This window comes from Prionailurus viverrinus, chromosome D3, assembly GCF_022837055.1.
Source record: "Prionailurus viverrinus isolate Anna chromosome D3, UM_Priviv_1.0, whole genome shotgun sequence".
Taxonomy (NCBI): Eukaryota; Metazoa; Chordata; class Mammalia; order Carnivora; family Felidae; genus Prionailurus; species Prionailurus viverrinus.
Genome location: NC_062572.1, coordinates 56,075,170 through 56,092,496, shown reverse-complemented (window position 1 = coordinate 56,092,496; position 17,327 = coordinate 56,075,170). Strand labels below are relative to the sequence as shown.

The following is a 17,327-nucleotide window of genomic DNA, read 5'->3' as shown; positions in this document are numbered from 1 at the left end:
CTAGATTTGATATTTTCAAAATTTTGTTTCCCTGAAGATGTCTTTATTTTGTTCTCATTCATGCAGTGTAGGGGATGTGCGCCTGAATTAGTATGGACACAATTTACACCACTACATAGGCAATGTAGAAGAATCCAGAAATAGGCGAAAACACTGGGCCGAAGTGCCAGAAGGGATAACATGGGATCAGTGAATTGGAAGAAACTGATCCTAGACAGATAGTAAAACAAGTATGTCTTCAGTTTGCCCTTGTTTGTCTCTGCAGCTTCTCTCAAGCTACCCTTTCCCTCTAACTCTATTCTCTAGCTCCCTGGAAAAACTCAGGAGGACAGATATGCCAGGTGCTTTCTTTCTTCTATCTTCTCATAAATACAGTTCCTTCTGATTATAAAGTCAGCATTCAACTCGCTCAGTCTCTCAGTCCTACCATCGCCTGGCTGAGTCCTCTCGTTTTATACTTCAGCTTGGGAGGGGGAAAATCCTTGGCCAAACGGTCTCTTCACTTTCTTCTATCTGCTTTGAATTCTAATTGCACTCACTCTATATTTACCTCCATACCAGTACTTACAACACTATTGAAGTCGGTGATTACCTGTCTACTTCTTTGTAGACTGTAAGGTTTTTAAGGATAGGAGACGCGTTGTGATTTCTGTTTTCTCTGTGTAACATGTACAGTGTCTCTCCAATATTAGGTACTCAAAAAATGCTATATATTAGGCATTCAAGAAAAGGCATTTCATGGTTTTTCAGTGAGTAAGTTAACCAGTGAATAAATGAAAGAGAAGAAAGAGGGAAGGAAAGAGGGAAAGGAGGGAGGATCAGAAGAAGGAAGAAGGGAAGGAAGGAATGAAGGAAGAATAAATGGGGAGAAAGAAACAAACACTTCACCTTGTGAGCCTGGAAAGAACTTCTTGAGGTATGGAGTGTATAGTGTATACATTCAAATAATCCATGGAGCTTTAAAATAATGCATGTAAGCATGTAACTTTCTTACATATAATTTCTTTCCAGGGACTACTATAAGCATCAGAGAAGTATAGCACAACCAATAAAAAATTTTAAAACATTAAATAGTATTGTCAAGTAGCTATGACCTCAGTTTTCTAATCATGCTGAAATTTGTCATCTTTAAGAATATCACTGTTCATAAAATATTTTCAAAATGGAAAATTTATTCACTAAGCCTACAAACAATCAGTTTTTTTACTTCTTTGATCATCTTTAAAATGGCAAGTGTGGCCCTTCATAGCTAAATGTTATTCTTGATAAGATATTATGAACATATTTTATAAAGTTAGTAATATATTTCAATTATAGAAATCATTTGGGGATTATCATACTTTCTGGGGAAGATGAGAGCATGATGAAGTTTAGATATATTAATTTTTTTCCTACATTTTGCTCATTATAAAAACCTTTAAGCTAGGTTTTCAATGAGCGCATGTTAAACACTCAATTAAAAGCAATGATGTGCATCACTTCCATGCATTATTTTTTGGTATGCAATTGAAACTTCTAGTTCAAGAGAAAAGTAAAAGATTTGTGCTGCCTAATTGCACATACAACCTAACTGATTTTTTAAAATTTCAAGGCATATCATGCTTCCAATTTAGTCTCTACCTCATTATCATACACTTTTCTCTAATTTGTGTTGCCACTGTATCTATGAAAACACATTTTCCCTTCTCATTTCTACGAAAAAGGGCTTTTGTAAGCCAGAAAACATCTTGAAATTGGTTAAGTACTTCGAAAAATATTGTCAAGATTGAATTCTTTTTAGATGTAAAAGTACAGATTTTCTGTAAATTCTTTTCTCATGTTTTCTTTGAAGTCTATTTCTCCCATAATTCAGATTTTTTTGGAACACAATTTCATTATCTGCAACTCTTAGTGTTTTGTGTTATTAAAGAAACAGCCATATACATTTCATTTTATCCAGTCATTTCATTAGATAATAAAAAAATGACTTTTACAGATTTAGAGATCCTCTGTGATTTTCTGTTTTACTGAACACAGGTACACAAATGTTTTTTATAAATTAGTTTGCAGATAAAGGTTGTAAATAAGTGAATTTCTTTTGTATATACACTTATGTTTTCATTTTTGGATGTTGCTTTTGTTAGTAGAAATTTATTACTTATTACTACCTTATTGGTCTATATACTGTATAGTATAAATACAAATACCAGAAAACATCCAGCAAATTATATGTTCTGTTTCATATTTTTACCTTATAATCTTTTGAATTAAGCAATTTATTTCTTAAAAATAGATAAGCCAATAATTATTACTATCGGTTTACAAATGGGAAACCAGTCTAAAGAGGCAGAGTAAAGTTTCTCATGCACACAAAGCTGTTAAGTAGTAGGGCCAAACTCCAATGTGATTTTTTGACATTGTTTCATTATAGAATATTCAATATAATAATATGTATAACATGTGACAATATATGTAAAAGTATATATTGCTAATTTTTTCATAAGACTCAAATATCTTATTATGTATATATTTTATTGTGTGGCATATTTATACAATATTTTAAATACCTATGAAATTGACTATTTCATTTTTCATTTTAAAGAAGTACTTAATGTTATGTAAGTATTGATTTCAGTATATGCTCATTACCATGTTAAAGATTTAAAAAATGTACTCAGGTTATAAAAATTATTTCCAGGAATAGATATTGCTTTGTGAGCAATCTGTGAATATTTTAAAGAGTTTCTCAGTTGACCTATTGAAATGATGTATTATATTAATATTAAACCTTTTTTAAATTCTTGAGATGACTCTGCTTGGTTATGGTTTATTGTTCCTTTAATTTACTGCTGAGTTTGATTTGCAAGTATTTTATTTAAGATTTTGCATCCATATTCATAAGTTAGTCTGTATTCCAGTGTTCTTAATTTGTGCCGTATTTGATAGATTTTCTTATCAGGATTATGCTAGCTTTAAAAAATGAATTGTGAAGCTTTCTTCCTTTCTTACTATCTAAAGAATTAATATAGATTTAAATAACTTTTTCTTGAAAGTTTGATAAAGCACATTAGTGAAACTATAACTGATATTTTTACATTTTTTAATTGTTCAAATTATTCTTTTATTTGTCATGGACAGTTGCTTTATATCATCACATGATTGGTCTTATCAGGCTATATATGTCTTCTTTAGGTTAGTTTATAATTTTTAATGGCCCTAGAAATAATCCAAGTGGACGAAGATTTTGAAATTATTATCATAATATGATATAGAATGCTCTCTTATACTTTTGTTTATCTCTTATTTCTAATTCATTGTACATGTCCATTGTACATGGACAATTCATTTCTAATATCTCTTATTTCTAATTCATCTCTTATTTCTAATTCTAATATCTCTTATTTCTAATATCTCTTATTTCTAATTCATTGTACATGTCCATTGTACATGGACTTTAAAAAATAGGGGGTGGGCCTTAAACTGAATAATTCTACACTTCCAACTTCTGAAATGTTAATGTGTGCTTTTATAGTTACGATTTATTTTCTTCTTATTTCTTTAGGCTTATTTGTCCCTTTTTACTTATTACATCCTTGTTTTGAATGCTTAATGTTTTGTTTTTAAATCTTTCTCCAAGAGCTACAGTTGCATCTTGTTACACTTTAAAGCAAACCTTCTTGAAAGGATTTTCTGTAGTCACTGTCTCCGATTTCTCTCCTTGCATTCCCACTTACGATAATTTCCAGTCAGGCTTTCCCCACCACACTACACTGAAATTGCTAGTGAGGTATCCTGTTTTCTTCCTTACAACCTTCATGAAATCTGGTAGGATTCATTATACAAACTATTATCTAAAATTATTTTAAGGCCCTTTTTGAATGGCACAAATACTTAATGTGCATACCTCAAAGTTTAGAATATACTTTAGAATATGTGAGTTTAGAATACTGTGAGTAGAAGAAAATACTGATCTATGACTTCACCATCCAGATGAGGTCACTGTTCATATTTTGTGCATAAACAGGCTTTGTGCTATTTTTAAAAACTACGGTTATCATATGCATATAATAATTGATAACATGTTTCTCCTTATATAGAAACATACTCAAATCATCTTTTATTTTGCAATGTAACTTTAAAGATTGAGAGTTTCTTAGACTTTTATTATTGGGTGTTAGGATGTTTTCAATTAAAAAATATTTTTTTTTACATTTATTTATTTTTGAGAGACAGCATAAGTGGGGTAGGGGCAGAGAGAGAATGAAACACAGAATCCGAAGCAGGCTCCGGGCTCTGAGCTGTCAGCACAGAGCCTGACGTGGTGCTCAAACTCACAAGCTGTGAGATCATGACCTAAGTCAAAGTTGGATGCTTAACTGACTGAGCCAGGCGCCCCAGGATGTTTTTAGTTTTTAAGTATTATAATCAAAGCTATGATAAGTATCTCTAAAACTTAAATATTAACATAACTACTCATTTTAACAAAATAATATTGTGATGGAAAAATAACAAAAGTTGAATAATGGTATAAGAAGTTAAAGCAAGATTCATATGCCTTCTTTTCTCAGAGGGCTTGAATGATTTGCCTGCCTTTTTACATTTTCCAAAATTAGCTCACTTTTTAGACTATATTTCCATTAGTTGAATTTCTTGGCTTTCATATTATTCATTAATCCTGTAATTATTGTTACTGTCCACAGGAACTTGTATGGCAGCTATTCACAATTTAAGATCTGGGTTTATACTATTTTTACTTTTTACCTGATAAGTAAAACTTTTTACTTTTTACTTTGTTAAAACTTTAAATGTTATTGATATTACATATTGTTTCTTTAAATCTAAAAGAATTTTTGAACATCACTTTATTTTTTTTTTTATTTTTAAAAAAAAAATTTTTTTTTTCAACGTTTATTTATTTTTGGGACAGAGAGAGACAGAGCATGAACGGGGGAGGGGCAGAGAGAGAGGGAGACACAGAATCGGAAACAGGGTCCAGGCTCCGAGCCATCAGCCCAGAGCCCGACGCGGGGCTCGAACTCACGGACCGTGAGATCGTGACCTGGCTGAAGTCGGACGCTTAACCGACTGCGCCACCCAGGCGCCCCTGAACATCACTTTAAACATAAACCACCTCTCAGAGCAGTACACATTCTATGATATTTTTGCTGGGTTCAGGAGAGAAGAGAAGAAAGTACTTTATACCCAGTATGCTTGTAGTTAGGCAGGATTAATCATTGTCCTGGACAATCTGCATTTTGCTTTACTTAGCTGTGTATATAGTGTATATAAAGGATAAAGGAGTCCTAATTTAGAACACCTAATCTTTCTAGATGTTAAAAAGGTTGCCAGTGTATGAAAAAGTAGTTAGTAAACAAATACATCATATGCACTTTGTGTTTAAATTCATAGGAAAGACTGTTCTCAAAAAACAACTAGAGGAGGTGAAATTGTTAAAATCCCCTTTCAGCATTACAGGTGCTCATACTTTTTACTAGGTTGATAGAGGGGAGGAAGGGCTCTAGGCCAGAATGTCCCTTCAATGTTACTATGTATATAGTGGGCAAAGGGTCTAATCTTCTAGATGTTTAGAAGTGCACAATGTGTTCAAAGTAGAGAGTTAAAGCCACACCCTTTAAGTATTCTGTTAATTCATACGAATGGTTGTATTTGGGGAATGAGATTGTTAAACTTGTTGTTTTGGAGAGAGTGTGCTGACTGTTCACTGGGTAGCATGGGGATGGGGCGGGGGGGGGGGGGGCAAGGAAGGAGGTGAGGAGAGCAGGGTTCTGTGCCCATGAGTCTTTACACGAGTTCAGATTGTCTAACCATTGTTCTGTGTGTGCATTTTAGTTAATATTGCTGTGTATTAAAAGATCAACAAATCCTAATGCCCAAAGTCTACTAAAAGTATAGGCAGTAAAATAATCCCTTTTTAAATGTCCTTTTGTTAGTTTTTAGGAAGGACTGTTCTGGAAGTGTCTGTTAATCCACCTCTTGGAGCTAGATGTAGTCCTCTACTTAGTCATTGAAATGGCAGAGGGGACAGAGGAGGGAAGGGAAGGACTTTTAGCTAGTATTTCCATATCTAGAAGACAGTTTTAGGTTATAACCGTAGGTCTGTATGTGTGTTTTTGTCAAGTATCTGTGTTTATTGTGGCCAAGTTTCATTATTTTGTAACATCTAGGTTTTTTGGATATCCTTAGGTACCATGTATGATAAAATGTACAGCTAGTGAATTAGCCAGTTTATTAAGTTTGTTGTTTTTGTTGTTGTTGTTGTTGTTATAATTGAAGGGAGGAAGCATCTTGAACATGTAATTGTTGTCTCTGAGAAATGTACATCAGGACTTATTAGGCTGGCAGCAGAGGGGCAGAAGGAACTATAGAGGGAGAGGTGTATGCAGATGTGTTCATATTTACATTTTAATGATAACAGTTAATGTGTGCATCTCTTTTGGCAAGATTATGGAAATGCATTGTGATTCAATGGAAATGTACTTCCTTGCTAATATTTGAATGGTATACATTGGATAATGAATTCTTTTAGAAGCATTATACTTTGTGTATTCTGTTACTTTATGCCTAATTTTTTAATTGAACATTAAGGGAATGTAGTATTTTATTTTTTTGGAATGCAATATTTTAATTGTAATGTTGCCAATATTGTTATGTAGAAGCCTGTTATCATTTTTGTCTTTTAGGAAATTTTTGTTGCTAAGAAAGACAGGATTACATTTTTTTTCTTCCAATTGAGTTGGTGTAGTATATTTCTGGTTATAAAAATACTCAAAGTTTGGGGACTTTGAAATGGTAAATATTCATGGTGTGTAAAAAAACATGATATATAACTGTATGATTTTAATTACATTAAAGGGGCGGGGGCAGTGTGGTTAGAGAGAATCTCAAGCAGGTTGCACACTGTTGGTGCAGAGCCTGATGTGGGGCTTGATCCCACGAACCATGAGATCATGACCTGAGCCTAAATCAGAGTCACACACTTAATCGGAGCCACCAGGTGCTCATAAATAACTTTAAAACTATTTATTATAGTTTTATATTGTTTATTTTGGATTTTCCAAACATGCTATTGTTTCAATTGCAAATGGAGGTATTATTAGTACTTCACTGTTTTTATGTCTTTTAGTTGTTTCTCTTATCTGATTACTTTGGGTAATACATCAAAGTACAATGTTAAATGGTAGTAGAGATCATTGGCATATTTGCTGTGTTCTTCTCTTGATGGGATTGGTGTTAGTTTTTTCCCTTAAATAAGAGTCTGACTTTAGGATTCAGTGTGCATTTCATTTATCTAGTTAAGAAAATATCACTTTCAATTTATTGAGTATTTTTTTAAATTGGTAATGGGTGTTGAATTTTGTCTGTAGTCATTTTTGCATCTAGGGAGATGCTCCTGTAATATTTTCTCTTATATCTATACCAATAGTGATTTATATTGATGGGTTTCCTAATGTTGAACCTTAAATTATTGTAATAAATCTTATGTGGCTGTAGTACCTTCCATCCTTTCTTAAGCACATTCCAGTTTTCTTTTTTGCCCTCACCATTCAGCCAAAATATCTCTGATTTAGGTCAACATTGATTTCCATGTTGCTAAATCTAATCACTTTTTCTTTGTCCTTATTTTCATTTATGTAGCACTTAACCAAGTTGATTATACCCTTATCTCTGGAAAATTTTTTTCTTGGCTTCTAACACACACTGCTCTTGTTTCTTCTTACTCTTCTGGAAGATTTTTTTCAGTTTTTCTTCACTGGTTTCTCTATATTTCCCTAAATTGCACAAACATCTGAGAACACCATATCTGCCAACTCAGGCTCCACTTAGATGCCTAGTTGGTATCTCAAGCTGACCTATTCCAAAACAGAACCTAAGATATCCACCCTCTCTATAAACCTGCAGTCTTCCCTATTCCAGTTTATGACATTCAATCCTTCTCATTTTTTAGACCAAGGCAGTTGAAAACTGCTTTGGAATTATGTATTAGTTTATGTTGGGAATTGCTAGGCCAAAAAACCTATATGTTCAGTTTTAGTAGATAATGCCAAAATATTTTTCCAAGATAGCTATGATATACATTTTTCTCTCAGACCATCATGTATGAGTGTTCTGGCCTCAGATTAACACCATCATCTAATATTGTCTTTTATTTATTTTTAATTACAATTCTTTAGGAAGATATATCCCACTGTGGTTTTAAATTTTCTTTTCTCTCACGATTGATAAGATTGAGAATTTTTAAAGCACTTTATTTAGAATGTTGTTTTAGAGATTGTCACCCAGAATCAGAATCAGACTCAGATTTCCTCTCCATATTCCAGTTGTGACCCGCACATTACACCCTTCTGAGCTTCAGTCTTCTCACTTGAACAACTAGATGTGTGTTAATTTAATATCCTAACAATCTGCAAAAGAGGGATTTAGGGGTTAATGCATTGGTTAAAAGGAATATATATAAAGGATGTCATATTCATTTAGAAAAACATTTTATGGGGTGCCTGGGTGGCTCAGATGGTTAAGCATCTGACTTCAGCTCAGGTCATGATCTTGTGGTTCATGGGTTAGAGCCTTGGGTTGGGTTCTGTGCTGACAGCTCAGAGCCTGGAGCCTGCTTTGGATTCTGTGTCTCCTCTCTCTGCGCCTCCCCCGCTCACACTCTGTGTCTCTCTCTCAAAAATAAACAAACATTAAAAAAATTTAAAAAAAATTTAAAAATAGAAAAACATTTTATTCTTAATATGATTTTAATATTTAAATATTTATTGATATTTTATATTAAAATTTAATCTTTCAATATGTATATGTCTAAAACATTATGAATTATGAATTTCTTATATTACAAACTAATTACTTAAAATGTTGTATATATCCTCTTTTCAGTGATGGAGTTATCAAACTATGTTTTCCCACCTCAGTGTTTTCATTATTTTTATTCACAACTATCCTCAGTAATTTCCATTCTATTAATGACTCACTCAATTTATAAAACAGTGAAATGGTGTAGACTAAGTGCTGTCTTTCTGAGGTTAAATTTCTCCTTAGTGTTATTAAGTAACGTGCTCACTGAGGCTAATGGTACAAATAAAAAGACACAAAGATTTAGCTATTTGTATTAACACCTATTTTCTCCCCATTAGATTTCCTGATGTCAATGAAGTACCCTATGTTACCAACACAGTGTGTTACCTTGCACATATTTTTCTGTGCTTCTATAAGGAAATGATTGTATATATGTATGATTTGCTATTTTATTTTTAATCACAAAAGGGTCTTCTCTATGTACGCATTTAGTAAAGTTACTCTTTTACTTATAAATACATTGTGATATTCCTCAAGGTTATTAGATATAAGCCTAATGTACTTTTTTAGTGGTACAGATCTTTCCCACTGTAAATCGCCATCCTATCAGTCAGAGTACAGTGCAGAAAACAGAAATCCCTCTGTTTTAGGCAGAAAGAGGTTTAGAGATTTCAACAAGTTTGCAAAACTGGCAGAGAGAACTATAGGCTGGGCTTCCAGGAGTGTTTCCCCAGTTGACCAGTAGTATAGGCACTATGACATCCGAGGCTGCCTCTGGACCTGTGTTGGGCGTATGCCTGCTCCTTGGATCAGAAGGCTGGGGATATGGGAGCTGTAGCCACTGCTTCCACTGCCACAGGGGCTCAGTACCCACAGCTGGTAGACGGACACTCAACTCTACAACATTCAGCTATACACATCTCTATGGCCTTATTTGCCAATAGAGAGAAAACAAAACAAAACAAACAAAACAAAAGCAACCAATAATCAGGAAGATGCCTTTTACCTCAGTTCTACTTTCCATAATATGCCTGACTGTTATCTCCTATTGGTTGAAACTAATGTGCATCCTGAACACTTTCACAAATAAAAATAGAAACTGCCTGCCTTCCTTCCTGCCTGCCTCCCTGGCTTCTTTTCTGTTCTTTTTCTTTCCTGGGCTCTGATACACAAGAAAACACTTTAGAAGGAAGTTGCAAAGGAGGTTCACTGAGCCATTAATTACACTTTATTCACGTCAGATAACTTAGTCAATTACTTTTGAATAAATTCAGAATGAATACAGTTATTAACCACTACTAACAATATTAAAATTAATAACTTTATATATGTTGTTTTTATGTCCTGGTTCTTTGTATGTGATAGAATCTCAAAAGTTGGATTGTTGTGTCAGAACTAACTGTATTTTTCAAGACAGATATTACTGAAATATGTTCCAAAAAGTTTTGTTTGTATATTTGTACATATGTATGAGTATATGAGCAATACAGATGTCAGATTTCTCACTTTACTCAACACTGTAGGTATTTTAAAATTATACCAACTTAATTGTTGGGTAAAGAAGTGTTGGATTAATTTTCATTTTCCTTCCTGGTAGTGAAGTAAATTCATTTCATTTCTTTTTTTAGCCATTCAGCCATTCAGATTTCCTCTTTTTTGTGTTTTGCTTGCAAAGATTACTATTCATGACATTCTACATGATTTTAGATATTCCAATGATGAACATTTTCGAAGTTATGTTTATTATCGTTTGTATTAGGAAAGCAATTAGCACACAACAATATGTGTGATTGCCTGGATTTTATTGCTTAGGGCAGGGCTAAAGTAATACTACTTCTTAAACATTGCAGATTTTAAGAATTATATGTATAGTACTTAAGGTGTGTTCATGAATGTTTTATAACTTCATTTCCTAAGCCTTCCAACAAACACCTGTCAGTCACATGGCAGTACAGATTATTAAGGCACTGAATTCTCATGTTTATTTTTTATTCTTTTTATTGGAAAACACATGGGAGAATCTATTTCTAAAGATTTACAATTGTTTGGTATATGAAATATGTATAATTTTAGATATCAGAGCTACCACGTCTGATCTGGAAAGTACATTAGAAACTCGTTTGGGGTCTGTTTATGACTTTTGTACTTATGTAGATTCAGTCCTAGAAAAATGGTTACAAATAAAGATATTTACGTGTAGACATAAAGACGCTAGTGAAGAACACTAGTGAAGACACAGTTACATGTCTTTAGATAGATGTGAAGACCAAATAAAAGTATTTCCTAAAAATCCCTTACGAATGTTGCAAAAGTACAAGCAGCAAAGAAAGATTAGTGTGGGATAAACTTGAATTTTATTAGAATTCTGGATTTTATGAACAAGTGAAGAAAACAAATCTTTATTATGTGTTCTAAGATTAGTCACAATGGGCACAATTATTAAACAATCCACAGTTGTCATGTTGAAGAGCAAAAAGTATTTTATAAAGCCCATCAAAATTTTAAAATAGAAGGATACTCCAATGTGTGTGCAGACTGGCATAGAATGAAAATTCTGAGACTCTACAGTTATGTTTTTAGCATTACAATTAACTTCACAGTCCAGATCTGAAGCAGTTAGCAAGACATTTATCAAGCCTGTTACCAATGAAATGGTGACAGGGAGATTCAGGGATATAGCTAACAAAATGATTCATTAAATGCCCATGTCAAACAACAGTCCATCTCTTAGAGAAGATAACCAAATATATAAAGAAGTAATTATTATCTAGTATAAAAGTTGTTATAATTCACTGCAAAGCGATGAATTCATTTACACTGGGAATTCTTTGCTAATGTGTGCAAATAAAGAAAATTTAAACTTACTGACACTTCTTGAGAAACAGCAGTGAGTCCTGGAATCCATGCTTTTGATTAAGCACATCTGATACTAATGCCATAGCCAGATAAAAGAAAATAATTCATTACACATATTCAATCAATTGCCAAGACAGGCAAATCTACCCACTGTTATATTCATAGGGAAGCCATTGCAAAATGATGTAGACATTTTAAGAGAAGTGCTTCACCACCAAATACTATGTGCTGTCAGATTTGTAAATGGATGATCAACCATTATTTAATATGTGCTTTTTAAAAAAACTCGTTCCCTATTTAGAAAAAGAGGTTCAGGTGTTCCTCAGTAAAAACCTTGGGCTTCTAGATGACTTTTATGATAAACACTCCATTAAAAATTAGGATATTTTACAAAGGATATTTTTAATTTCACTCAAAAACCTAAAATGCCAAAAACCTAAAATGCAAATCTAATAGGTGTTCCACATTGAAGAAAAAATAAATCCAGCAAAACTGAAGCCACAGAGTATACCTTTTAATCATGTCAAGGAGGATGTGTTTCATTGAGTGATTTGGTTACAACTTTATCTGAGGAATACATTCAAAATATATTGCACTATCTAAAAAGCTTGACTAATAGTCTTCTTCAGAATTACTTCCCAAACCATGGTCGTAATGAGTGAGTAAGAAAGCTTGTACATCACTTAGTAGTTGGACAGTTTCTGAAGAACAATTCTGGAAGATATTTCAAAGGAATTCTTGAAACTAGAAATTATTAAAAAAAAAACATTTTTATTTGGGTTAGAAATACACTGTCCAGTGTACTGGGAAATTTATCTACACTATCAGTGTACTGGTTAGAAATACACTGTCCAGTTACTTGGGAAATTTATTAAATATACAGGTAAATCATAATTCATTGAAATTCTCATCTTAAAGTTACAACATCAATCCAAATATTTCTTTAATTACTGATCATAATTCTACGAGGAATATATTTAGTATTATTTTGGTAAATTGAATACATTTAATACTACTTTTATTTTTATATTGTTTGTTTCCTAAATTGTTTTTGTTTTCAAAGTTGCTTTCCTTTATGGCATATAATACTGGATTTGTAACTTATAATAACAATTTTCTTTTTGAGAAAATTATTTAAGGGGCGCCTGGGTGGCGCAGTCGGTTAAGCGTCCGACTTCAGCCAGGTCACAATCTCACGGTCCGTGAGTTCGAGCCCCGGGTCAGGCTCTGGGCTGATGGCTCAGAGCCTGGAGCCTGTTTCCCATTCTGTGTCTCCCTCTCTCTCTGCCCCTCCCCCATTCATGCTCTGTCTCTCTCTGTCCCAAAAAAAATAAATAAACGTTGAAAAAAAAATTTAAAAAAAATTATTTAAATAAACATGTGAATTGCCTTAAGAAAAATATTAAATGCATACTAGTACATATAGTATGGTGTTTAGTATGAATAAAATAAAAAAGTGTTCTGAAATGGTTTGGGAAACAATGTCCTGTTGAATTATTTCCTTTGTCATTAGTGTTTAGATCTGTTGCCTCTTAAATATGTTTTCTAAAATTGTATAATTCAATGATTTTTAGTATATTGGCAAGTTGATGCAACTATAATTTTAAGATAACTCATAATATATTATATTAAACCTTTGCATGGCTTCTTTTCACGTGGATCTTGATTGAAACTCTTAAATAAGCATTGTTGTTCTTTATATTTGTGTAGTTTTTCCTTGTACTGGTTTAAAATTTTTCAAAACTAGATAGTGAATTTATCACGGCTATTGTCTGGAGTATTGACCATATTTATGTTTTTTTTTTCTTTAAGTTGTTAATGTGATGAATTATGATTTGAATTTTCTAATATTTATCAACTTATAACTAAAATATAATCTGTTTTTTATGGTTAATTATTTGAGCACTGTTAAATTGATTTGCTACATTATATTCAGAATCCTCTATCAATTTTTATAAATGGCAACCACTTATGGTGTTATTTTATACTATTTAATCAATATTTATTAAGTTATTGTACCAACACAATTTGAAATATATTTCTTAATTTACAAAAAAATGGAGGAATCTTCATAATTCATTTTTTTCTGTATATTTTTTCTTAGCTAGACAATTTGAAAAAAAATTATGATCAACTAGCCTGGAAGATAAAAAGTTATGAAAAGGAATATCTGGAAGCATTCAATAATTATTATGCAACAGTAAGTTGACCTTTTTCTACTTCCCCCTAGAGCTCTGTTCTCTGTTCCTAAATATTAACTCCTGCAACTAAAAGTAATGCCATTATTACACATTTTTTTTCTTTTTGAGATACATAACATGTATAAATGATTCTCTTATTCTTATCTTAAAGAAACAAACATGGGATATTGAGCTTTCTAATGTTGCAAAAGACCTTTCAGATATTTCAATTGCATATACTCATTCGGCAGAAGAAAACAGAAAGCTTGGAATTGATATTGAAACCATGGCAGGTCTTATCAATGACAGGTAATTTTGCAAATATGATTTTTATTTTGATATAATATATTAAATATGTTAAATATAATGTATCTCCTCATTTACATGGATACATCTCTGGGGTGGTTTGGTGGTGTTTGTGTTTATCATCAGCTTAAATGTTGTTTATTTCTGTTCTAAATGTTGCTCTTTAAAGCACTCTGAATCCCTTTAGAGATATCAAGTAGTGAAAAAATGATCTTACGAGGAGTTTTTGCTCACTCATATCATCTCCTTTTGACATGTCCTCTTACGCTCAAAGACACTTTAAACTTACAGTATGTTTAATCAAGCTCTGCTATCCTTCAGTCAACCCTCAATTCTTCCCAGCAACTACTAGTTTTCTCAGCTCAGAAACCTACAGGTTTTCTTGCTTTCTGTTTCTATTTCAACCCTCATATTCAACATATTAAGAAGAAATGTTTCACACACTAAATTTCTTTTTATCTGTTACACTGCTCGATCAGCACCCTGGAACAAGCTATCGTCATGTCTAGCCAGAGCTTATAGTGACTTCCAAAGCTAGTTTACCTGCAGTCATTATGCTTCCTTTCTAATCCATCTTCTACACTGTGGTGGGTTCATTCTTTTTTCTGTTTTTGGTTTTTTGTTTTTTTTGACATAAGTATGATCAGTTTCTCTCCACACCTGCATTAATTTGAACAGGAATGAAGGGAAAATCCCCTCCTTAACATCTCTGACAAGGTCCCTGAATAGGTAGACATACCTGCCTCTGTTGTCTCATATCACATTTGGTTCAAATATTATAGCCTTGCTTCATCTTCTCCTATTTGCCACGTGTTTGCCAGCCCATATAGCATTTGTGTGCTATTTCCTTTTCCTATAGTATTTTTCCTGTTCCTTTTACCCAGCAAATTACTCTTTATCCTTACGACAGGTTTGGAGTGAGTTCTGAGAAGCTTTTTCATTGATTGTTAAATCAATGAAACCCAAGTTAAATCCAATTCATATATTATGTGTATATATGGCACACATACTTTTCTCCTTCAGATCTCTTGGCATATTTGCAATTTTTGTGTGCACATATTTGACTCTTGTTCATCTCCCTCAAAAAACATGATCTGTGAGGGCAGACATAGGCCATGTCTGTGTTCTCTTCATCACTGAATCTGCATCATCCAGCATGGTACATGACATACTGTGCTATCCAAAGTTAATTATTGAAGGGAAAGAAGGAACAAAGAAGGGAAAGGGGTAATGATAATATTTGATGATTCTATAGGAAGTTGTTAAAATTTCTTAGTGATCGTTTTATCTTTGGAAATGCTAGAATGAAACTATAAGATTTCTCTATGTGTTGAAAAGAATTTTTAAAAGACAGAAAAAGGAACATTGTTTTCCAAAAGATAACTTAAAATTGTACTTGTTAATGTTACTACATTTTATTAAGAGAGCCATAGGAGAAAAAATAAAAATTCTGAAGCTAATGAGAAGACCCCTCTGGAAGAAAGGAAGTGTGAAAGTTAGCATTTATGAGATTATCTTGCCAACAAGCGTCCATCTCATCTTAGTGGTATACAAGTAGAAAGGTTTATTTCTCACTTGCATTGCAACTTAGCTGTGTCTGCGTTTCATGTTATTTCTACTTCTTAGATTCAGGGTGAAGAATCAGATCCTGCTAGGGCACATTGCTCTGGTAAGCACAGATTCATTAGTGAGATCACTTGATGACCCTTACAGCTTCCACAGGAAGATGATAAGTGTTTCTTTTGCTCACACTCCATTGAACAAAGCAAGTCATATGGTCAAGCCTGATGTCAACAGGGTGGGAAGTCTAATCCTCTTAAAAAGAGAGACAGTACATAATTGGGAATAGTGATACAGTCTATCACATGTAGTGGAAATGTAGCCTTGGTTATTGTAAAGGATTTCCAGTGTATACATTGTGCTTGTCCAGTTAATATTTTAGATGTCACTTAATTACTTAACTTTTCTTTCAGATTTTTACTTGAAATTAAAAAAATAAATGATGATTTTAACAGCAGATTAGTCAGCAAAGAATTAGCGAAAGATTAGTGAAATCAAAGAAATTAAGAGATATACAGGTACGACTCAGGTCTACCACATGTTTAAGTGATGTTCCACAAGACAAGAAGATAAAAAAAAGGACAGAGATAATATTTGAGGAGATAATATCAGTTCATATATGGCAAACATTTCTTACATTCGTGTTTCACTGGTGAGTCTCTCACTCTTAATAGTCGATAGGTAGGTAGGTAGCTAGCAAGGTAGATAGGTAGGTAGGTAGATAGATGCAAAAATAATTATTCATTTCGAAACTTTATTTGCTGTCACAAACTATGAGTCTGGAGTTCTGTCTTGTCCAGTAAGAGAGCGGACACAGAATTGAATACGAGAGACGCTAATGTATGGGAGGAGACAAGGGCCTGAACAGGGGTTTCATCTTGACTTTATTGAGCTCACAAGGTGTTTCCCACGTGGTGAACGTGAAGAAAACAAGATCTTCCACACTTGGCAAAAGTGAAGAAAACAATCAGATAGTAATCATTAACTTGTGTGTGTAAGAAGCAAAGGGTCTGCGGGGGACAAGTGGAGTTTTTGATCCAAATAAAATAGTATATTGGCATCAGATGGAAAGTAATTTCCATGATATAACAAGTGATATAATAAGTTATTCGTGATCCATTACAATATCTTGCTACCTAACCTCAGGCGCGTTTGCCCGGTGGCGGCTGTCGGCCCTAAGCTTTCTAACCCATTTATGTAAGTAGAGCCTGTTTCCCCACAGTTTGTTTTACTTCCAAATCTTCTAAGTAATTTTATAATTCCCTGTTTGATATAGATATTTACAGCTTATCTTTTGCTTTTTCAACATAGTGTGAATAGTTATTATTTTATCTAAATCTAATAATTTAAATATCTGTAGTCTTTGTCATTTATTTTTGCATCTTATTCTCCTAGCTCATGCTTTTGCTATCTTTTTCCCTTGTGCTCTTGACTATTTTTATTGTGTGTTTTCCACTTTCTTCTGGAAACTATTTGTGGAAAATCTCTGAGTCCTAAGATAAAATTGAGTTAACCATTTGCAACCTTATATTTATGAGAGGGATTCTTTTTTTCAATTTTGCCCTTGTATATGCCTAAGACTTTTTTCATTTCCCAAACCATGATATTCAAATAATTTTTACAGATATT

At 33.1% G+C, this 17,327-nt stretch overlaps 1 protein-coding gene across 7 annotated transcripts in view; it reads left to right on the top strand.

Annotated features, from left to right (window-relative positions):
* CCDC178 (coiled-coil domain containing 178) overlaps window positions 1-17,327 on the top strand; it is a 514,890-nt gene that overhangs the window by 124,996 nt on the left and 372,567 nt on the right. For all 7 annotated transcript variants that reach the window (XM_047828874.1, XM_047828873.1, XM_047828870.1 and 4 more), the window contains 2 exons: window positions 13,757-13,852; window positions 14,005-14,141. In XM_047828874.1, the coding sequence (XP_047684830.1) occupies window positions 13,757-13,852; window positions 14,005-14,141 (233 nt within the window). The remainder of the gene's footprint in view (window positions 1-13,756; window positions 13,853-14,004; window positions 14,142-17,327) is intronic.